The sequence below is a fragment of the Natrix helvetica genome (genome assembly GCF_964273705.1).
Source record: "Natrix helvetica genome assembly, chromosome: Z".
In the NCBI taxonomy this organism is placed as follows: domain Eukaryota; kingdom Metazoa; phylum Chordata; class Lepidosauria; order Squamata; family Natricidae; genus Natrix; species Natrix helvetica.
Genome location: NC_138554.1, coordinates 36,954,021 through 36,973,437, shown reverse-complemented (window position 1 = coordinate 36,973,437; position 19,417 = coordinate 36,954,021). Strand labels below are relative to the sequence as shown.

The 19,417-nt window shown below is 39.0% G+C and overlaps 1 protein-coding gene across 2 annotated transcripts in view; it reads right to left on the bottom strand.

Moving 5' to 3' along the window:
* Positions 1 to 19,417, bottom strand: part of SHANK1 (SH3 and multiple ankyrin repeat domains 1) — a gene marked incomplete at its 5' end in the record, with an annotated part of 83,479 nt that overhangs the window by 47,599 nt on the left and 16,463 nt on the right. For both annotated transcript variants that reach the window (XR_014176782.1, XM_081970815.1), the window contains 6 exons: positions 4,400 to 4,513; positions 7,281 to 7,447; positions 10,032 to 10,317; positions 12,140 to 12,206; positions 14,207 to 14,284; positions 19,290 to 19,406. Coding sequence is in view for 1 of the 2 variants with exons in the window: in XM_081970815.1 (XP_081826941.1) it covers positions 4,400 to 4,513; positions 7,281 to 7,447; positions 10,032 to 10,317; positions 12,140 to 12,206; positions 14,207 to 14,284; positions 19,290 to 19,406 (829 nt within the window). The remainder of the gene's footprint in view (positions 1 to 4,399; positions 4,514 to 7,280; positions 7,448 to 10,031; positions 10,318 to 12,139; positions 12,207 to 14,206; positions 14,285 to 19,289; positions 19,407 to 19,417) is intronic.

Below are 19,417 nucleotides of genomic sequence, written 5' to 3'. Positions count from 1 at the left end.
ACTTTCCAACTTTCCTGTAAACTGCTGCATTTTCTCCCTAATAGTTATACAGTATTAGTTACCAGCACACATCTATATTTTGTAAGACATCATGGATGATTAGTATTAATGATAATGCATACTTGAATTTAAGCCAAAGATGGCTCATTAGAGCCAGTTCTTTTCTTGGGCTTTCTAAGTTCCCTCCCATTGCATTGCTAATTTTCAGTTTCCTGCTAAAATAGAAAACATAGGAAAACCATTATATAACTTCCAATAGACTTAATATAATTTAATCCCTCCACCCCTCATATATTAACCCAGTGTTTCTCAAACTTGGCGACTTTAAGTCCTGTGGACTTCAACTCCCAGAATCCCCCAGCCAGCATAGCTGGCTGGGGAATTCTGGGAGTTGAAGTCCACAGGACTTAAAGTCGCCAAGTTTGAGAAACACTGTATTAACCCATCCCCTTTACATCAAAACCCTGCATGATATAGTGCTTGTCATTCTTCAAACAACGACTTTGACCACAAAATCTTGTCCATTCTTGTCAGAGTTCTCACTAACAGCTATTATTTATGATAAGGAACTGTGTTCAGGTCTAAAATATGAAAGAACATATTCCCTGTGTGTCTCTCTTTAATCCAGAAAAAAACAACAACCAACAACTAACACCAGCGAGATAAAACTCCAAAAGGAGGACAAAAAGCAGCAATGATTTATTTATGCACATCTTGAGATAACGGCTATAAATTTAAAGAGAACCCTCTTTAAATTACTCAAGATAATGTAGTTAATTATATGCAGAAAATTACTCTTCTGGTTTTGTTAGCCTTCCCTGATTCCTTTTTTTAAAAAATTTTTTAAATCCCACCTTTATTTTATTTTTATAAATATCTCAGGATAGTAAACATAACTAATTCTTTTTCCTTCTTCTATTTTCCCCACAACAATAACCCTGTGAGCTCAGTTGGGTTTAGAGAATGATTGGGCAGAAGTTGTCTAGTGGCTTTCATTTCTAAGTTCGGACAAGAAACTCTTTAAATAGTGTAACCATTGTCCCTGTTGACCACAGATTCTGGGAGTTGAAATCCCAACACATTCAGAAGATAGATGGCCACAGAGATCTATAAAAAGTGATCATGCAGAACTTAAGGTCCCTAGTTATCCTCTTGCCTTTAGTTCCTTGACCCCTTACCTAGTCTTTGAGTGAGCACATCTCCAAATAGGGCAGGAATGGGAAGCCTGTAACTTTCTGGATATTTCTATATAGAAGTTTTCATCACCAATAGAGTCTGGCTGGTCTGCTGAAAATTATGATTCATGACAGTGGAAGGGTCACAATTTCTCAACTTATGAGAGAGAGGTTTTTATATATATATAAATCACTCTCTTCTGCTACTATTAGTAATGCTTCACATGCATCTCTCTGAAATTCTCCAGCTAGGAAACTGCATCCTTTCTGTAGTGAACCTTAAGGCACAATATGTGTATAGGCTGCCATTTCACGCACTGCAGCTGGTATAGCTCAAGTGTTAAGTGTAATCACATATTGGACAAATACTGTGTATTTAGTATAACACCTTTTTTGTTGTTTTAAGTATTATCACCAGATCCAGGCTGTGAAAATTCACTAATAAAAATACCATTGTCTGGATTTCAATGAAATCTCATGACTGGGGAACAACAACTACATAGTAAAATATTTTGTCTGGAAACTTATGTGAGAAGATTTGAAAACAGAAGCCAAGGAATATTTCAGTAGTATGAAGTGTTATGCATCATGTGTTGTATGTGTTCTTATATTTGTTTGTAAAATGTTCAGCTGCACATGACAGACAGAAACAACACTACGCTGAATGCATCACCGGAAAAGATGTCCAACTGCAACCATTTTTTGTTCCTGTCTTCTTTCTTTTCATCAAGCTGCTATTGTGGAAAAATTAATCACTGTTGATACTGTTAGGAACTGCTCATATCAAATAACTCATTTTAATTCTTCCTTCCTTCCTTCCTTCCTTCCTTCCTTCCTTCCTTCCTTCCTTCCTTCCTTCCTTCCTTCCTTCCTTCCTTCCTTCCTTCCTTCCTTCCTTCCTTCCTTCTCTTTCCTTCCAAAACCCAGCATTTTGAAAGAGAATCTATAGTGGAAAGATAAACAGATTTGAGCAGAACTACATTTTGCGTATGTTTATTTCACCATATTGTAATCTACCCCTATGGTTTTCAGGTATCAGTAAGACATGTAATATCATAAGTTCTGAAGTTCTTTGGAGGGAATTAAATACTACTCTAATATTTTTGATTGGGCATTAATGATAATGATAATTTAAAGTGATGGCAGAGGGGAGGAGAGAGAGAATAAAAAAAATTAACAAAAAGAGGCCCCACTATGCGGCCTGGATAATTCTGGGAGCTGAAGTTCACATATCCTAAAGTTGCCATGGTTGAAAAATACTAATTTAATATCTTGCAATAAAGGCTGCTTTGCCATTTCTCTTTCCCCACTTCTCTTTCTCCCCCCGCCCCCAATTAAAAATGGGAATATTCTGGAACACTTTGCTCCCATACTACTTCCATGAAAGGCAGTTCTATTTTGATGTATTAAAAGAGATAATGTGACCCTAAGAGGCTGAGAGAGGTTAGCAGGGATTTGGTTTTGAGGTTCAGCGTTGAGATGCTTTTCCACCTGGCCATTCAAATATGTTTTTATTTTATTTTATTTTATTATTTTATATGTAGTCCTCAACTGACAACAGTTTGTCACAGCTTGCCTCCAGAGATTGTGAATGCTCCAACACTGGAAGTTTTGAAGAAAAGATTGGGCAACCATTTGTCTCAAGTGGTATAGGGATACCTGCCTGACCAGGGAGTTGGACTAGAAGACCTCCAAGGTCCCTTTCAACTCTGTTATTCTATGTTCTATGTGTTATATTTTCAGAGGTATAAACCCATTTTATATCATAGATGCCCATTTCCCCCTACTACTGCCAAGGAAGTAAGTTATGTCAGGCATTTTCAAACCTCTCCTGGAGACGGAACCTACTGAAAAAAAAATGCCCAGCATCTCTGATCAAGAGCCAAAATAAATAAATAAATATAACTGTATAAACCTTTTTTTTAAAAAAAATCTTTGTGATAACCCTCAAATTCTCACGGAGCCCTGGAGTTCTGTGGAACACAATTTGAAATTCCTAGGCAATGTTGTGATGTAATATCCATCAACAAAAAATGCTTGGGGGGGGGGATAGTTCCAGAGCAGCTGTGAGTGCAAAAAAAAAAAAGGGGGGGGGAGAAAAGGCTCCCTTTTATGTGAGTGTTAAACCTAATCATAATCCAAGAAACTTCTAGGAATTCTGCTAGTCTACCTTCTCAAAATGATGAAAGTGTCTCTCTATGTCATAGGTAAGAAATGGAGCTGTATTGGCAAAATGGTCTTTTGCATAAATAAAAAGTAAAAGTTCCAATAAGCTATTATGTTCTTTTTTAAGTTACTCCATTCTATTACCTTTCCCCACCAAGCACAACTTTAAAAAAAATTAAATAAAATCAATAGTCAGTGCTCACCAGACTTGTTAATTCATTCTTTCTTAGATTTTTTCTTTCTTAAAGACTTCTTGTACACTTACAAACTATGGGATTTCCCCTATCCTGTTGCTGCCTATCCTTGGTACATGAACTTGTTATTATGTGTAGCAAAAATGTCAAGGAAAGTGTCCTTGAAATGATATGAAACTATTTAGCAAAATAATGTTTTTTGATGGGACAAAAATTTACTCCATTTCATGAAAAGGGATACATATTTTCATTGAATAAAGTATTCAGAAACAGCAGAAGTGAAGTGCCCTGTGTGTGTGTGTGTGTGTGTGTTGTGTACAGTACACAAACAAGGGAACAGCTCAGGATGCTGGTGATCATCTCTAAAGTACTACATAGCTTGATCTTTGCTGAGACCACATACTCCAAGCAGAAGCTGCCCATTCAAACACTGCGTGTACAGGAAGATTGTTGAGAATCATCATTCCTTGTAGGGTATACGGGATTCAGAGGCAGGCGTTCCCTGCGGAACGCCCCTTCCTATAAAACAACCTCCCATTAGACATGAGAACTAAACCCCCACTTTTAATATTCGGGAAAGTTTTTTTTTTAAGATTTTTTTATTCAATAGGGAGTGAATTGAGTGACGATAAAGATACCTGAGTTTGGGATGAATCTTTGTTGCCTGATGTTTTATAGTAGTATGACATTACATAATACTTTAATTGCTGATTGCTTTTATTTCTGACATATTGGTAAATTCTGATCGTGTGGACGGTATTGTAACATATTTCTATCTTCTAAGTCTGACTTTAGAGTCAGGTGATTGAAGCGGCATAAAAGCACTTGTAACAAATAAATAAAGGCATCATCTGGAATACCTACCTTGCTTCCCTTCCTGGGACTTGTTGGGCACTTCCTCCACGCAGTCTGAGGGGAACCAGCCTACACGACCCTTTACCTGTCCCTCCCAGAAGCCGCCTTCCCCAACACTCAGCACTGCAAAGGAGATAGGCATTGTTAGGGGCATAAAGAAACTAGGGGTTGTATGAGGGTAGGCCAGCGGTTTTGTCATTTCCCTATAGCCAGTTTGGTGCAAGAGCCTAGCCCAAATCTACACCTAGTAACATCTATCCTCCTTAGGTGATCCACAGTCTTTTGGCCTAGATTTTGGCCTAGAAGATTATGTGCAGAATAACCGAGTTTAATTTGCTGCAAATTTTTTTTAAAGCATGGACTATTTTTGAAGCCTGTACTAAAATCTTGCCTTGAGATTTCCCAGAGGTTCCTAGATTCCAGCACTCTTTGTTAAACAACAATTTGACTGTCCGTTGAATCTTACTTGCCTGTTGATATAAGGATACAGTCCCCTAACATACCTTAGAAAACCAAACCTTTAGTGGGCCAAGGACCCATTAGCTCTGCTCGCCAAGGAAAGGAAATGACTGATGAACTCAGCAGATATGGCTGAGTGATGGGAAGAGGATAGCATTGCGGCTCTTAAACTCTGCCACCTGAGCCCCAGCGCACTGTAGCACAGAGTGCTTTAAATGAAATTGGCTCTTTTTCCTATTTGCTTTTTCATATCCATCATTTTCCCTTTGCATTTTTAATTTTGTTCTACAAAACAGAATAGGGGACTTGCAATAGTTTGCACTCATGGGAGGGAAGAAGGAGGGAAGGGTTAACTGCAATAGAAACCTTCCGTTATTAAATTCACTCGTATGTGGCCACTGCCATAATTGTGTTGTTCTAAATCTTTGTTTACATTTCCCTCAACTGGAAATAAATCGGACAACAAAAAAAGGAACATCTCATGGCACGAAAGTTCCACCAACTATACATGTTAATATTCCTCCTTCTTTATATTAAATCTGCAGGAGGCTTTTCGTCTTCTGCATCTGATCACCACTCTATTCTACTGTAAGTGAAAACCTGAAATCAGGCCTCTTATCTTAGGATGTGTAGTATCCCGCCGCTCCAGTAATTTCATAGATTATCTGCATAACCATCAATTTAGGGAAGAGCCAAGAGCACCAAATAGCTCTTAGCAAAACAAGAGATCAACTTGGATATTTGTAAAGGCAATCTGGCAGTTTGCTAGGCAGAGAGCAGGAAAAAGAAAGGGGCTGAGAAAGATAAATAAATTTGGTTCCTGTAATATCCATTCTGGGATTTGACCCTCACTGATAGTATCATGCCAGCTTTTATATATGAAGAAACATAATCATTCACAGAAAAAAAGTCTTCCATTCCTGAATTAGAGCAGTAGATTTCTGGCTTGTATTTTTTAATTTGAACCTCAGATTTACTGGACATTATTGCAAGAGCCACAATCTTTTAAAGCAATCTGCTTAAAACAATCTGAGCATAGATATTCAACCGGAATACAAATAAAAATGGAACATGGTTTGTTTGGGGGTGGGGGTAGCATCATGCATAATATGTTCAAGCAATATAGAGGTTTTTAAAATAAAAGATATAAACTGAAGGGATAACTTGCTTGTCTCTCAGAGCTCTACATATTTTAGGAGCAGTATTCAAAGAATCAGTAAATCAGAATTGGGGTTCATTATGCATTATTTAAGAATATCTTTCATTGAACATCACAGTCTCTGCAAGTGAAAAGGCCTTTTGATTTTTACTTCCAACGTTAAAGGATAAAAAGAACCATGAAATTATTTTACTAGACAAAACCTCAAGATTCAATCTCTGCATCGCTATCTAAATTATCAAGATTATGCAAAAACCCTCTGGCCTAAGACTCTAGAGATCTATTTCCAATTAGGTTAGAAAGTTCTGGGTTAACAGGACAAATAATATGAGCTTGGATAACACAACTTCTCATCTTTCATTAGAATAATGCAGATTTATCCTTTTTTTTCTATATCAAACACTTCCTCGTTTTACAAAATTCTAACCCTGCTACTATTCTCTAGACACAGATACACACAAAGGAAAAGGCCATGAACCACTCACATGTAGCTGGCTGATACACACCAAGACATTGTAGACACCAACAAGAAACCATGTACACAAACACAAGCCAAGCCTCACAAATAGCCTGGCTTTTAAGCTGAGCCAAACACAAGGTTCTCAAAGCATGAAGTAGGAGGCAGCCCCCCACCCAATTTAGAGAGGTCTAAAGTCCTTCCTACCCTCAATCCCACTTCCATTTAAATGTGTGTGTGTATATATATATATCACTCTTTGTTTTCATGTTCTGTTAAGGATTAAGTATGGTTTTCCTTACTTTGGTGGGATGAATTGTATGCATGTTTATCAAAAAACATGTGGAGCAACTTCTGTTTTTTAAATGTCCTCACTTTTCTCCCCATTAAGTCTTCACCTGACCTATTTCCCTTGGCAGAACATTTCTAGATGGTGAAAATCAATAAGGCTTGAAGGATTCAAAACAACTGAAAGGGATGGATTAAAGATTCTTTCCTGCTGCCCTTCTCCGCACTTTAAAGAAAGTGAAGGAGATTTTGAGAGGTCAAGTCAAAGTGTCCTGGACACAGGAATCTTGCCCAGACATCTTCCATCAGGTGATTCTCAAGAATCAGGTCTCCTAATTTTTTTTAAAAAAGGATCTTTCTTGGAGAGGACCAAGTTTCTTACTCCTTCAGGTCAAGGAGGCTCACTACAACAGAGTTTGAGAACCTCTGTGCTAAGCCAAATGATTTCTCCCAAAGAAGCTGAACAATATTGTAGACTCATGAAGAATGCCTGGACAATCCAAGGGTGTGCACAAAGATCAACGTACCCTTGATCTTCTCGCCCTTGCTGATGGAGAGCTCACCCTCACCCTGACTTTGGTAGGGTTTCACAGCCATGAATGTGCGGCCAGGAACAGCCGAATAAAGTTTCCGCTTCACACCTCGACTACTCAGTGTACTACTTCCAGCAGATTCTTTCTGGTAGCCACTTGAACTGCCAGGAGACAGAGGGAAAAAGAAGCCAACATAAAAGCAAGTACAATACAATGAATTACTTTGGAATGCTCTTCACTTTTACAGAGAAACTATGTTTTCTGGCTTATTCTATTCTTTTACTGGTAGTTCTATTAGAGGTAAACTACAAATTAATTTAAAAGATGCAATGTTCATCTTTGTTTGAAATAAGTGCATGCTGAGTACCAGAACCGGGATTATAGTTTCTTTCCATGATATCTACTAAGAGGTCAAAAAGGCAAGGTGGTGATTGCAGCAGAATAACAAACCCTTAGTTCTTTGTAGTTGATGGTGATGTTCTTCCCCTCAGATGTCTGTGCACTTTTCTACTGATGAACAATATTGATAGCAATAATATTTAGATTTATATATCACTCACGGTGCTTTACAGCACTCCCTGGGAAGTTCATAACATTAGCATATTTTCCCCAGCAATCTGAGTCCTCATTTTACTGACCTTGGAAGGATGAAAGACTGAGTCAACCTTGAGCTTCACCAGGATCGAACTCCAGGCAGTGGGCAGAGTTTGCCTGCAATACTGTATTCTAATCATTGCATCACCAGGATGAGTTCTGCACCTATGTTCCTTTAAATGTTGCTGCACTACAACTCCCAGTGGATTTAGTCAACTTACTAAGTGGTGAAAGATGTTAGAAATATAGTTCAGCAACATCTGATGAGCTGCTCCTTGACTGTTATGCAGCCTGGAATTTCTTTTTCTTTTTTGTAAATTATTTTATTTAAAAAAATAAAATATAAAACTCTAGCAGATTACAAAAAAAACAAAATACCCAGCAAGAAAGATATTATAATGCAAGAAAAGAAAAAGCAAGAAATAAACTAACTAAATTTTATGCATATTATCCCCTCAGTTGAATACTAATTGATACATCATTGCAATATTAATTTCCCATCCTTCACAAAACAGGCCCAAAAGTTTTTTAAACCACTAAATCTATTTGCAAATTATTAACCTATCATCCATATATTATATTAATGACAAAACATTTAATAGGAAAAACAATAATGATAAAAAAGACAAAGTTAAAAGTTTCAAAATTCTCTATTAACGAACTATTGTTGTAATCAGCTCATGGGAAATTTTCCATGGCATCTTATCATCCCAAATCATCCCAAAAGTTAATATTAATTCATTCTGGATCAGATGTCCATGTTTGCTTTTTAATTCCATCTCTTATCAGTTGTTGTCTGATTAAATATAATAAATTCAATCTCCAAAATCGGTCTACCTTCCCAATAAAATCCAGATAAAATGTGTTCCCAATTATATGTGATAAATCCATTTCCCAATCTCCTTTGATCCTCTGCATTATTAATATTACTGTGGAAGTTTTAATTGTTGAATTGTTGTAAATCCCCAGGAACTCTTGGCAAAGGCAACTGAAGTAACCAAATAAATAACCAAATAAAAAAATAACAAATATAAATACATTTTAGCTCAAGATGCTCTCTCTGTTAAGAATTCAGAATCTTGGCTCCATGTTAATTCTTTAATTTTTCTCTTGCAACACAACCTCTGAAAATAGTATTTTTTTTTTACATCACAACTTTTTTCAAAGCAGGAAAGTTTTTTGATCAAGCTTCATCTTAGAGAACCTTTAGATTCTGATATTTGTGGACCTAACTTTCTTCAGACCAAGTCTTTAAATCATGTGCTCGGTCAACACTCTAAAAACCAAATGGAAAGAACCTAAAAAATGTAGTTGGAACTAGAACTAAAAAAAATTCTAATTTCATTTCATTTAAATTCAATTAAGCAACTTTAAGTTGAACATACAGGTTCCATTTTACTTAATAATTTCTTCCATTTGCCACATCAGAATGAACAATTTATGCCTCTTAGGGTGTTTAGGTGAAACATTTTAGTATTAGAACCCAGTTCCCTTCTCCCCCCCTCCTCCCCAAAAAACCCTAAGAGCTGGTATTACCATTGAAAGGCTTCAGGAAAAAGATAAGTCTTTCCTTAATAAAATAAGCAGGAAGAAATGCAACAGCTTAACATATTTTGAAGTAAATAATTACATGAAGTGGGGACAAGCAAATATTTTACAGAAAGAGAATATACTTTTTAAAAGCTATCCTATTTAGAAGTTTGAGGTTTGTGTTTTGTTTTGTTTTCATTTTTTGTGCTTTTGAAGCAGTGAAGTCGGAGAAAGTTAGATTAGAATTTAGCTTTCTTTTTATTATTTGGGTCCTTCAATCAGCAGAATAGGTATTGGAAGCTTATCATTGGTATTTGAGAGTAGAGGCAAGGAGGGGAAAATCAGGTCCATTCTAAATTTGAACATAACTGGTATGATTTTTGAAGACTTTTTTGGGGGAGGGGGGGTGCAGCAAAAGATGAGGCTGAGAAACAATGGCTTATGCTCCATGGATTTCCCACCCCTAATTGCTCTCTCTTATATACATGCACCACTTAACATAAGCTCATGGTGAGTGGGTGACTTAATTTTTAACCTTTTCCTTCTTCTACCAAACTCATCAGATCATATCTATTTATCCAAACCAGTTCTGAAGCTTCCAATATGGACCTCCAGTCTTACCTGGGTCGACCACGCTGTTTTTTGGCCTCATCTGTGTGGCGTCCCCGTGATGGCGAGCGACTGCGAGCACCACGGGGACTGCTGGAACTGCGCAATGTTCCTGTGGTGATTTTCTGGCCTTGGACTGCTACTGTGGCAGGTGGGATAGACGGCTGGGCATAAAGCATCCAGTCTGGAAGGTTCATGCTGGTATCACTGTTGGCTCGCAGCAAAGTATGTGGCACTGTAAGGTTCTGAGGGCCATCCCGGCGCCGGCTGGCATATTGGGGAGTCTCCTGAAAAGGGACTAAAAAGAACAGTAACGTTAGTAAAAAGCTAAAGAAGAAAAACAGGGAGAGCTGATGATGGAGAATGATGATGCTGTGCTTTAAAATATGTGGAAAATCCTCCTTTGAATCTGAGAAGCCAAAGCAGGGGCTTGAAAAGATTTCTGTTTTCATAGCTCAGGCTAAACTGTCTACCCTGACCCTTGCCTACCTGCTGATGAAGATATATGATACCCATTTGTTCAATTTGAATCCTTAGATCCTTCTGGTTCTTGGCTTTGCTGAGAGAAGAGAGAAGGGGGCATTAGAGAAGTGTGCACAGTGGTTAGAATGCAGTACTGCAGGCTACTTCTGCTGACTGCCGGCTGCTTGAAATTTGACAATTCAAATCTCACCAGGCTCAAGGTTGACTCGGCTTTCCATCTTTCCGAGGTGGGTAAAATGAGGACCCAGATTGTTGAGGGCCAGAGGCTGACTCTGTAAACCACTTAGAGAGGGCTGTAAAGCACTGTGAAGCAGTATATAAGTCTAAGTGATATAGCTATTATGAGGGTAGCTCCTGATTTACAAATATGAAAGTTCTGAAAGTGGGAAACTTTCCCTTAGCAGATCCATAATATAATTTGCATGCAAGCTTATAGCTATGAGTAGTGTACTGGCTGCATTGTGTTGCCAGTTGCAGGAGGAGGACACAAAGCTGGTTATATTCCAACAGGAGGAGTTGACTGGAGGTTATGGATCTGGTAGATGGCATGTAGGTCTGAACAGGGTGCAGAATCCTCTTAAAGCAGAGAATCATTAATGCTAATTGGCTCTGATGTTGCATGTTGACAGTTCGGGTCACCAGGGTACTGAACCTTGGTTCTACAAGAAGCTAGGGGGAAAAAACCGTGGAAGACGTGAGGGCAAGGTAATTATTTGCTTGAGGAAAAAATGTCAGGAACAACAGTGCAGCAACTAGGAAGGAAGAGCTTTGCACTGAAACAATGCACCTTCTGAAAGAAAAGCAGGCTCTCTATCACAGAGTCCAAAACACGTCAAATTCCTGCCAGCAAAAAGAGCTAAGTCACATATTAAAACCCCAGCAATACAAAGCCTCAATAATAAGTGAAATTCCTAGCTGCAGCCATCACATTTCTTATTATTCTCGTTTCCCTAGAGATAAGGCAGCAAAAGAAAGGAATGGTACAATCCATATTCTATTGTTCTCATAAGGGCTTTTTAATTGTGTTTATTTATTGTATTTATATGATTTCTAGCCTATTTTACTAACAAAAATAATCCAAACATTGCCAAATGAATTTAGAATGAGACAATAATTTTTATAGGGGGAAAAAAAGCAAAAAGCAAGGTAAACATCACTGGTACAAAAACCAGTGGTACAAAAAATGCTTTAAGCTACATTTAAACTGTTTCAGTTTCCAGGGTGACTTTCCCCATATCGCTCCACAAAGAACTTGGAAATTATTATTTGGAAATTATTGTCTAAGTTCTGAAATGTTTGCTAGTAATCCTTAGCTTCTCTGGAGAATGACATGTTCAGTGTTTTTATGTAAGTTTGGAGATGTGGTTGATCAATACCTGTGATATGTACAAAAGCAGGTAATCCTTGTTTAGCAACCACAATTGGAACCAGCAACTCAGTTATTAAGCGAAGCAGTCACAAAGTGAAACGACAACGCATTTACGATCTCACTACAACTTTCATAGACTGAATGTGAGGATTGTCTGTAAAATTACTTTTTCATCGCCCTCATAAGTTTCTAAATAAGTCACTAAACAAGACTACCTGTACTTTTGCAGAGCGTTCACATCAGTCACCTTTTCTCAAATCAAACTTACCTACATCTGAATCTCGATGGCTTTTGATCAGCTCCCCCAACTCAAAATTTCCTGCAATGACTGCAACCTAAGATAGAAAGAAAATGTATCCGTGTAAACATAATCTTTCTTGCTCTACCTCTTTTTATATATATTGGTAATGTGGAACTTGGAAGTGCCAAGATGATTACCAACCCCCTCCCAAAACAGTACAATTTTAAAACTCCTGAAATCTTGTTAGATTTCAATATTATTGCCCAGGTATGAAAAGTGGCCTGAAAATGCTGCTGTCTTATCTCTACATACAGATAGTCCTTGACTTGTAACCAGAATTGGGACCAGAATGTGCTTGTAAAGTCACATGACCCTATTGCTTCGCGACAGCAATCCCAGCATTCCCTGTTGCTGTCATTAAGCAAATTCCATTGTCCATTAGACAAGGACCCCCCCTTCCCCAATCTAAGCCATTCTGGGCTTGCTTCCGCCCAACCTGAGATTTGGTAAGATAAAGGACTGCCTCCAACTCCCCCCATCTTCCTATCTTCCCCTCGTTTCTGTTCTTTTGGCCACCCTGCACTCTACCTTGGGGCTTCTTGGTGTGTTGTGACTCTAGGATTACAAGAAACCTGAGCACAATACAAAGCCACGTACACCTCTGGAAGCCTCAGCCACCCAAGCAGTGAGATGGAAAGCCACCATGCCCTGCAAAGCTCCAACAGCCCTGTGCAAATCCGCAGTAGCCTGGGAAGCTCCAACAGCAGCGGTCTGGGAAGCCAGCAGCATGGCGCAAAACCAAAGCAGCCCAGAAAACTCCAGCAATGTGGTGAAAGCCATAGCTATGCCAGGAAGACCCAGCCACCCCAGCCAGAAACCCTTATTGCTCTGCATTTTGAAATGCCAGCTAACCTTCTCTGTCTTCTTATTCCCACTGCAGATGAGGTGCGGAAAAGGTTTTGACTCTACACTTGGCAGATGCTAGCCACATGCGCCCATGTTTTCCAGGCCTCACAAGGAAACTGCTGTACCTGATCATGGGGAGAAAGCCTCATGTAACCAGCATCTGCCTTGTGAAGAGCACAGTCTGGGCATGCTTGGCAGCAGTGGGAGCAAGAAGATGGTGAAGGTCAGCTAGGGCAGCAGGGTTCTAGAGTGCAGGGAGCCCAAATGGCATAGATGGGGGAGAGATAAGTGGATAGGGGCAATTGAAGCACCACTGTGATCATAAGAGTGAGCAGACTCTCCTTGTGGGTCCAAAGACATTCAGGAAATAAATGTTGATCACGTGACTTAGGTGAGTATGTGCTACAACAGCTGCAACTTCAGGGACCAGCCATACGTCCCTTTGTTCAGTGCTGCAGTAACTTTGAATGGTTGCTGAAGGAATGTAACTCAAGGACTACCTGTATGAGAAATAGGTACTGAGAAATCCCTAAGAAACTGGGTATTTCTCAAGAGTGATCTTTAATTCAAGCTGGGGAAGATGACCATTCTGCTTCAACACATCTGACTAATACCAGATTGGCAAAGGCTGGCAAAAGCAACATCCATGCTTACAAGGAAAGACTATATGCAGAATCTACCTTCTGATGTCTTCAATACCTTATTTTATTCCAATATCATCTGAGTCCGATGTTGAGCCAATGCTAGGGGGACATGAGTCGTTCTCAGTTTTGGAGATTTGAGACAAGGAGAGGATAGGGCTCTACTCCCTCCTCCCAATTATCTCCTACTTCATACAGGTGGTGATATCCTGGGACTGCAGTACTAGTGACAACTTGGGGACCTTAGTGCCAAAATCAAGAATTTATAGAAACTGGCAAGATATATGTTACAAATGCACCAATTTCCTTGAGTAAATATGAACAAAAATTGCACTGTGATGTCTGCAAATTGAGACATAGGAGTCATGACACAATTACTCCTTTTCCTAAAATATCAAATTAAATCTACAAACACCCACATTTAGAGGCTCTAATGCAGAAGCACTAGAAAAGAGGGAAGGTCAGGGGCTCTGCCCTACGATGCCTGGGATCAAACTGCCAACATGCTCTGCTCTTAATTCTCTCTTGGACTCAGCTCACTGCACACCTGGAAGGCAGTTTGACCATGGTTGTTCTTGATCTCTTTGTTAGCTCCTCGGTATAACAGGATTCGGGCACAGCTTTCCTGGGAAATAAAGAGGGGAGAAGAGAGAGGAAGAGAGCCCAAGGAGAAATACATAAGAGACAGCTTCCTTTTATCATAAAAAAAACTTTGGAGTGCGCAGAGATGGACAAACTAACTCAAAAATTACAGGACAAAGAAGAATCGGAATACTACGAAATTTGGAATAAGTGGTATGAATGGTTGGATAATAAGAAAAACATTTAAGCCGAAAACAATATACATAAATAAACATAGAACTGTATATAAAAATAGGTAAATATGTTAAATATCATAAAAATGTATAGATAAAATGACATAAGGATTGTAATATATGGTAAAGAGAGGAAAACATACATAGATACGACGATGTAACATTGTACAAACTGTTGATATAAAGAGTGTAATATGTGATAAAAAGACAAAAACAATAAAAAATTATTCAAAAAAAAAAGAGACAGCTTCCATGTTTTTAGCAATTTCAGTGGACAGAGTGGAGAGTATTAAGAATTGACTTTTTAGAGATGGGGCTGACTTTGGTTCTTTTTACTTTTCAGTGCAGATTAAGTCTGTACTTCTTAAATGTATATTATGTTTCATTATATGTATATATATAATATTTTAATATATTATTATACTGTACTGTACTATTTTTCTCAGAATAAATTTTGAAGTTTGAACTTTTTGAGCCACATTTGTTAGTCTTAGAAAAATAAATGGCTGCCATGAAGAGGAATCACCCGTCACAAAATGGTTGCCACGGGGAATGGTGCATATCCAATTACAATAGATTCATATCACAAAAAATAACACTTAGGAAGCTGAAGAAAATGGAAGGCACCGATTTCTGATCAAACTCTATATTTTACTTCCTAAAAATGTCTCTTAGTCCATGTGGGTCCAAAGACATTCAGGAAATAAACTCAGCAGAGAGGTAAATTCCAATGCTTCACTATGAATTAGTCCCCATTAAGGGAAATTAACATTTAAAATGAGGCTGGCAAAATGAGAAGCTGAGCATAAATGAAGTAGATTGATGATTTTGCCTGTTTTGACAATGCTAAACAGATCAAATTATTCTTTCCTCTCCCTCTTCACTATTACACACCTACAAACCCTACAATATACGTGAATCTCTCATTATATAGATAGGGCATAGTGTGACTTGAGCATTTGGCCGAAGATGTGCAAGATTTTGAAAGACAATGGAAATCACCTATGTGTGAGCTGGGCAACTATAAATTTATTTATTAAATAAATAAATAAATAAATAAATAAACACAATTTAAACAAGCAAAATGGTGGTTGTGCACATACAAAATAGGCATGATTTTAATCTTATAGTTGTGGCTTCCATGTTAATTTATTTGACCATCTCTGTGAACAGCTCTTCTCGGATTACAATTCTGGGCAGATCAGTATTTTTCAAAGCTGAAATCTGGAAAGGAAAGCTGCATTTGGGTGGAATGCAGTACTAATACTAATATTACTGGAATGCTTCCAAATTGGCCTGGTTGCCTTCAAGTTCTTTTCAATATCCTCACCCTCACAAATTGTAATGGAATATGGAGGATGGGGGAGGGCAGAATCCTCTTTTTTATGTTCCTTTAAACCAGGGGTGTCAACTCAATTGTGTCACAGGCTAGATTATGATATATCTTAATTGTTTTTGCCTTTGTAGAACTGGGATGGGTGTGGCCTGCACAGGATGTATCTGGCCCACCAGTTTGAGAGGCCTGCTCTAAACAGTGCTTCTCAACTTGGCAGCTTTAACATTAGTGGGCTTCAATTCCCAGCATCCCCCAGCAAGCATGCTGGCTGAGGGATTCTGTAAGTTGAAGTCCACACATCTGAAAGTTGCCAAATTAAGAAACGCTGCCCTAAAACATAATTGTAAATGGCTGTTTCCTGTTTAGTTAAAGGAAATTTATCATGTTATCAAATTCCAGAATAAACCATCAATTCTATGGGAACAGATTCGTGGCTTTACTGGCATGACTTTTTAATATTCAAAGATGTTTTGCAAATTAGGAGGTGTACACATTTAAAAAGAGAGCCATTCGGTGTAGTGGTTAAGGCTGAGGTTATGGTTGACTCAGCCTTCCACCCTTCCGTGGTGGGTAAAATGAGGATCCAGATTGTTGGGGGGCAATATGCTGACTCTGTAAACCGCTTCGAGAAGGCTGTAAAAGCACTATGAAGCAGAATATAAATCTAAGTCCTATTGCTATTGCCATGTCACTGGACTAGACACCAAAAAACCATGAGTCCTATCCTGCCTTAGGCACAAAGCCAACTTAGACCAGTCAGTTCCACTCAGCCTAGAAAAGAGGCAATGGCCATTTCCTTGCCAAGGAAACTATAGGGACTTGTCCAAATAATCTCTGAGAATTGGACACAGTGGAAGAAAAAATTAAAATAAATAAATGATCCTTCCTTTTCCGTCTAAAGGCAGAAAATCCCAAAGAAAGTAAATGTAGATTTCCAACCTAGACTCAGATAAATCGTATCCTTTAGTTTGGATGATGAATGGAAGAGGATGGAGGTTAGAAAAGGAATTGATAAGGTTTCTGTCCTCTGTCTGATAAACTAATTCATAAAAAATATTTCTAAAACTTTGGAATAAAGTAGATGGTATGCCGTGCACAGTGGTAAAATTCAATTTTTTTTATTACTGGTTCTGTGGGCGTGGCGGGCGTGGCAGGGGAAGGATACTGCAAAATCTCCATTCCCACCTGTTAGATACTTGTTCTAACTACAGTGGTTTCCACCAAGGTCCTCTGTTCCGGCGGGAACAGAGGTTTAAACCTCTTGGTCGAAGGGTCTGACAGCTCCCTATAAAAGGGCTGCTGTCAGAGTCAAACTTTGCTGGATTGTTCTCACTTGTTCTACTTAATAAAGAGCTGTTGTTACCATTAAGCCTGTGTGTGCCTAACCATTACCCAATCGAACACTGGCGATGAGGATGGGATTGGAAGGCAACTAGGCAAACCAAAAGAGCGTAGCAATCCAGCAAGTACATCCAGCCCGGAGCTTAGAGCGGCTTTGAGCAGCCATTTTTGAGCAGCAAACTCAAAACGCCCTCTGAATACAAAATGGCCATGCACGCCCCACCAACTCCGTATGACCCAGTCACTGAGCACTGGGACTCGTACATGCTACAATTTGACTGCTTAATCGAGGAAACCCCTCCTACTGAACTGCGCAGGACAGGCAGAGCTACCCAAAAGCCCGCCTACCTGCGTGACTACGTAACAAGTATTGGATTGTTCCATCCAAGAGGGGAGGGGGTGTTAGATACTTGTTCTAACTACAGTGGTTTCCACCAAGGTCCTCTGTTCCAGCGGGAACAGAGGTTTAAACCTCTTGGTCAAAGGGTCTGACAGCTCCCTATAAAAGGGCTGCTGTCAGACTCAGCCTTCGCTGGATTGTTCTCACTTGTTGTACTTAATAAAGAGCTGTTGTTTCTGTTAAGCCTGTGTGTGCCTATCCATTACCCAATCGAACACCACCCCACTCCAGGGGAAGGATATTGTAAAATCTCCATTCCCACCCCACTCTGGGCCCAGCCAGAGGTGGTATTTCTGGTTCTCCAAACTACTCAAAATTTCCACTACCGGTTCTCCAGAACCTGTCAGAACCCGCTGAATTTCACCCCTGGCTGTGCACTGCAGTGCTAATGGCATCAACATCTACTATGAAAGTTATTGTATTGTTATTTTTATAACTAGGTGCTATGTGAAATGCTGCCATGATACAAATGAGTATACCAAACTATAAGAGGACATATATTATAACCACTCTTTATAAATTATGCCTAGAATGAAAGAGTGGGTTAATTCCATACTGTCTGACTGAGTGAAAAATCTCAAGATAAGCAGATTTATTTGGGTGGGGAGGAGGAAGCAAATGACAGCAGGGAGGAGAGGAAGAGAAGGAGACACAGATGTTCAAGTAGCATTAATAAAGTCAATCTAATTGAGTTGCTTTCATTTTATCTACTTGAATAGATTGTTGCGCTTCACAATAGAATTGTTTGCAGAAAAGATGGGCTAAGGGAACATTAGTTTCTTGCCAAATAATTCTGGTTACCTGACTGTACAATTCCACAGACGTTAAACTAAGTGAATCCACAAATTTATGGGGGTTTGAGGACAATGACAGCTAGCCTTCTACCTGAGATAGAGTGTAGGCTGGATCCATAGTAAACTAAGCTACATATGTGATGCAGGTGGTCAATATAGCCTTCCAAATTTTATACAGAAAAGTGGTTTCAACTTCACAATAGTTTTTATCTTCCATGAGACAAAATTGTCTCAGACATTTGGACAACCATTTGTCTGAAATGATTTACCTGCTTAAGCTTAAGCAGGGGGTTGGACTAGAAGGCCTCCAATGTCCCTTCTAATTCTGGGTATTCTGGTATTCTATTTATTTGGGGCGGGATGTAGGAAATTGTGCTAGCAGGTAGAATAATATATATATAATTATTCCCCAATTGTGCAACTTACTGTTATTTACCATTCAGAGACACATTTTTGCAATTTGGTGACAAAGCATATACATATGTAAACCAATCAAAATACTAAACCCATTAGATAGTTTAGATATAAAGGGGAATTAAATTGGCAAAATATACACCTAGGATAATGAACGATGCGTGTATCACCCCCCACTAGAGAGATTGGGAAATCAATTCTATGTGAAGGCTAAAAGTACTTGTATTGAGAATAGCTACGATACAGAATCTTGCAAGTTTACTTCTATTTTTCCTTCCCTATTTCTTATACCCACTGAATTAGGGAGACATTGACATTGGAGACACTGACATTAGGGAGATCTGCTTGTCAATATTATCTCCAGAACATTGCTTCAGCCCCTTTTGCCTAGATAATGGTTCCAGCATATCACTGTCAAGATCATCATCCTTACTCTCTACAACAGGAGTCCTCAGCAGGAGTCCAGACTTCCAGATGCTTTAAATCACTTTATTGATTAATGTTGGAGTGTAAAAATCAATCATTCTTACCTTGTTGTAGAGTGCACAGATGTGCAATGCTGTATTCCCGGATGCGTTCTGTGCACCTGGCTCAGCACCATAAAACAGCAGGTGTTCCAAATGCTGGGAGTTTCCATGTTGGCAGGCCTGGTACGTGG